The sequence below is a fragment of the Penaeus monodon genome, chromosome 21 (assembly GCF_015228065.2).
Source record: "Penaeus monodon isolate SGIC_2016 chromosome 21, NSTDA_Pmon_1, whole genome shotgun sequence".
Classification (NCBI taxonomy): Eukaryota; Metazoa; Arthropoda; class Malacostraca; order Decapoda; family Penaeidae; genus Penaeus; species Penaeus monodon.
The window spans coordinates 33,530,978-33,532,068 of NC_051406.1; the positions used below are offsets into that span (position 1 = coordinate 33,530,978).

Consider the following 1,091-nt stretch of genomic DNA (forward strand, 5'->3'; position numbering starts at 1 on the left):
TAAAATAAAAACACTGGTAAATCAGACTTAGATGACTATAGATGGGATGAGCCAGTAGATATAACTAAAAGATTTGAATAGAAGACTTGGTTTGCAGAAATTTTAGTGTTTTAGAAAAGAGAGGAGGGAGGAGAAACACTGAATGCAAGAAAGATCAGAGATGGAAAAAACAGCAATAGTAAAACCATCCAGGATAGAATGAGCAATTTCTTAAGGCTAGATGTGTAATTAATGTTTTATTAATATAATCTTCAGAATTACCATATCAGTATTATAAATTTACTAGTATTACAATAAAGATGTCCAACTATAACTTTGAAAAGGTGCTGGAATACCTTGTAAAATAATTCTCTTTCAACACCTTTCTCAACAGCTCTAACAAAGGCCTCATTTATTGTTCATTTTCATCAGCCATGACATTATTCCAGAATTGCCATGACCAGCGTTCTCTAGCCCCAGGCTCAAGCAATGCTGTCAAGCTCTCACGTTTCTTCGACAAGGTAATTGAAAGGCAACAGACAACCACCTCAAGGGCAGAGCCAGCTGGAATCTCCTTCCTGGAGAGGGAAAATTCCATGTACAGGAGAAACAAATCTGTGTCCTCTTTTATTACCAGTAACTGAGAGGGTTTCTTCTACAGGGGTAAATGAACTTACATGTGCTCATATTTTATTAAAAAGGTTTATTTTTATGTATGGTGTTGTTATTAACCATGCTTGATATTTTCTGTGATTGATAATAACTTGTGAACTTTTGCATATACAAGGTCTGCTTCCCAAACAAGCGGAAAATGAGTCACAGAGAACAGGGGACAAAAATGTTTTGTATATTTACGTTTGATTAGCCACCGTCAAAGCTATACTTTTCAAAAGCACTTGCTTAATGAATAAAAAATGAACAAACATAATCTTGATAGTATCACTGAGATATTTGAAAACATTTTTACATGAAGATTTCTAGTTAATTAATGTCATTGAATATTTTTTGTTAACAGAAGTATTTGAGTTTATCAAGTAGATAATCCAACTAAATTTGGATTAGTGTTAACCCTTAACTCTCTGTGCTTGGATTGCATGACATAAATGGTAACT

General features: G+C 33.7%; 1 protein-coding gene across 2 annotated transcripts in view; it reads left to right on the forward strand.

The window, feature by feature from the left end:
* LOC119586435 (rab-like protein 3) overlaps positions 1 to 691 on the forward strand; it is a 9,644-nt gene extending 8,953 nt beyond the window's left edge. For both annotated transcript variants that reach the window (XM_037935162.1, XM_037935163.1), the window contains exon 5: positions 429 to 691. In XM_037935162.1, coding sequence (XP_037791090.1) covers positions 429 to 623 — 195 coding nt within the window. In that variant the 3' untranslated portion in view covers positions 624 to 691. The remainder of the gene's footprint in view (positions 1 to 428) is intronic.
* Positions 692 to 1,091: the final 400 nt, after the last annotated feature.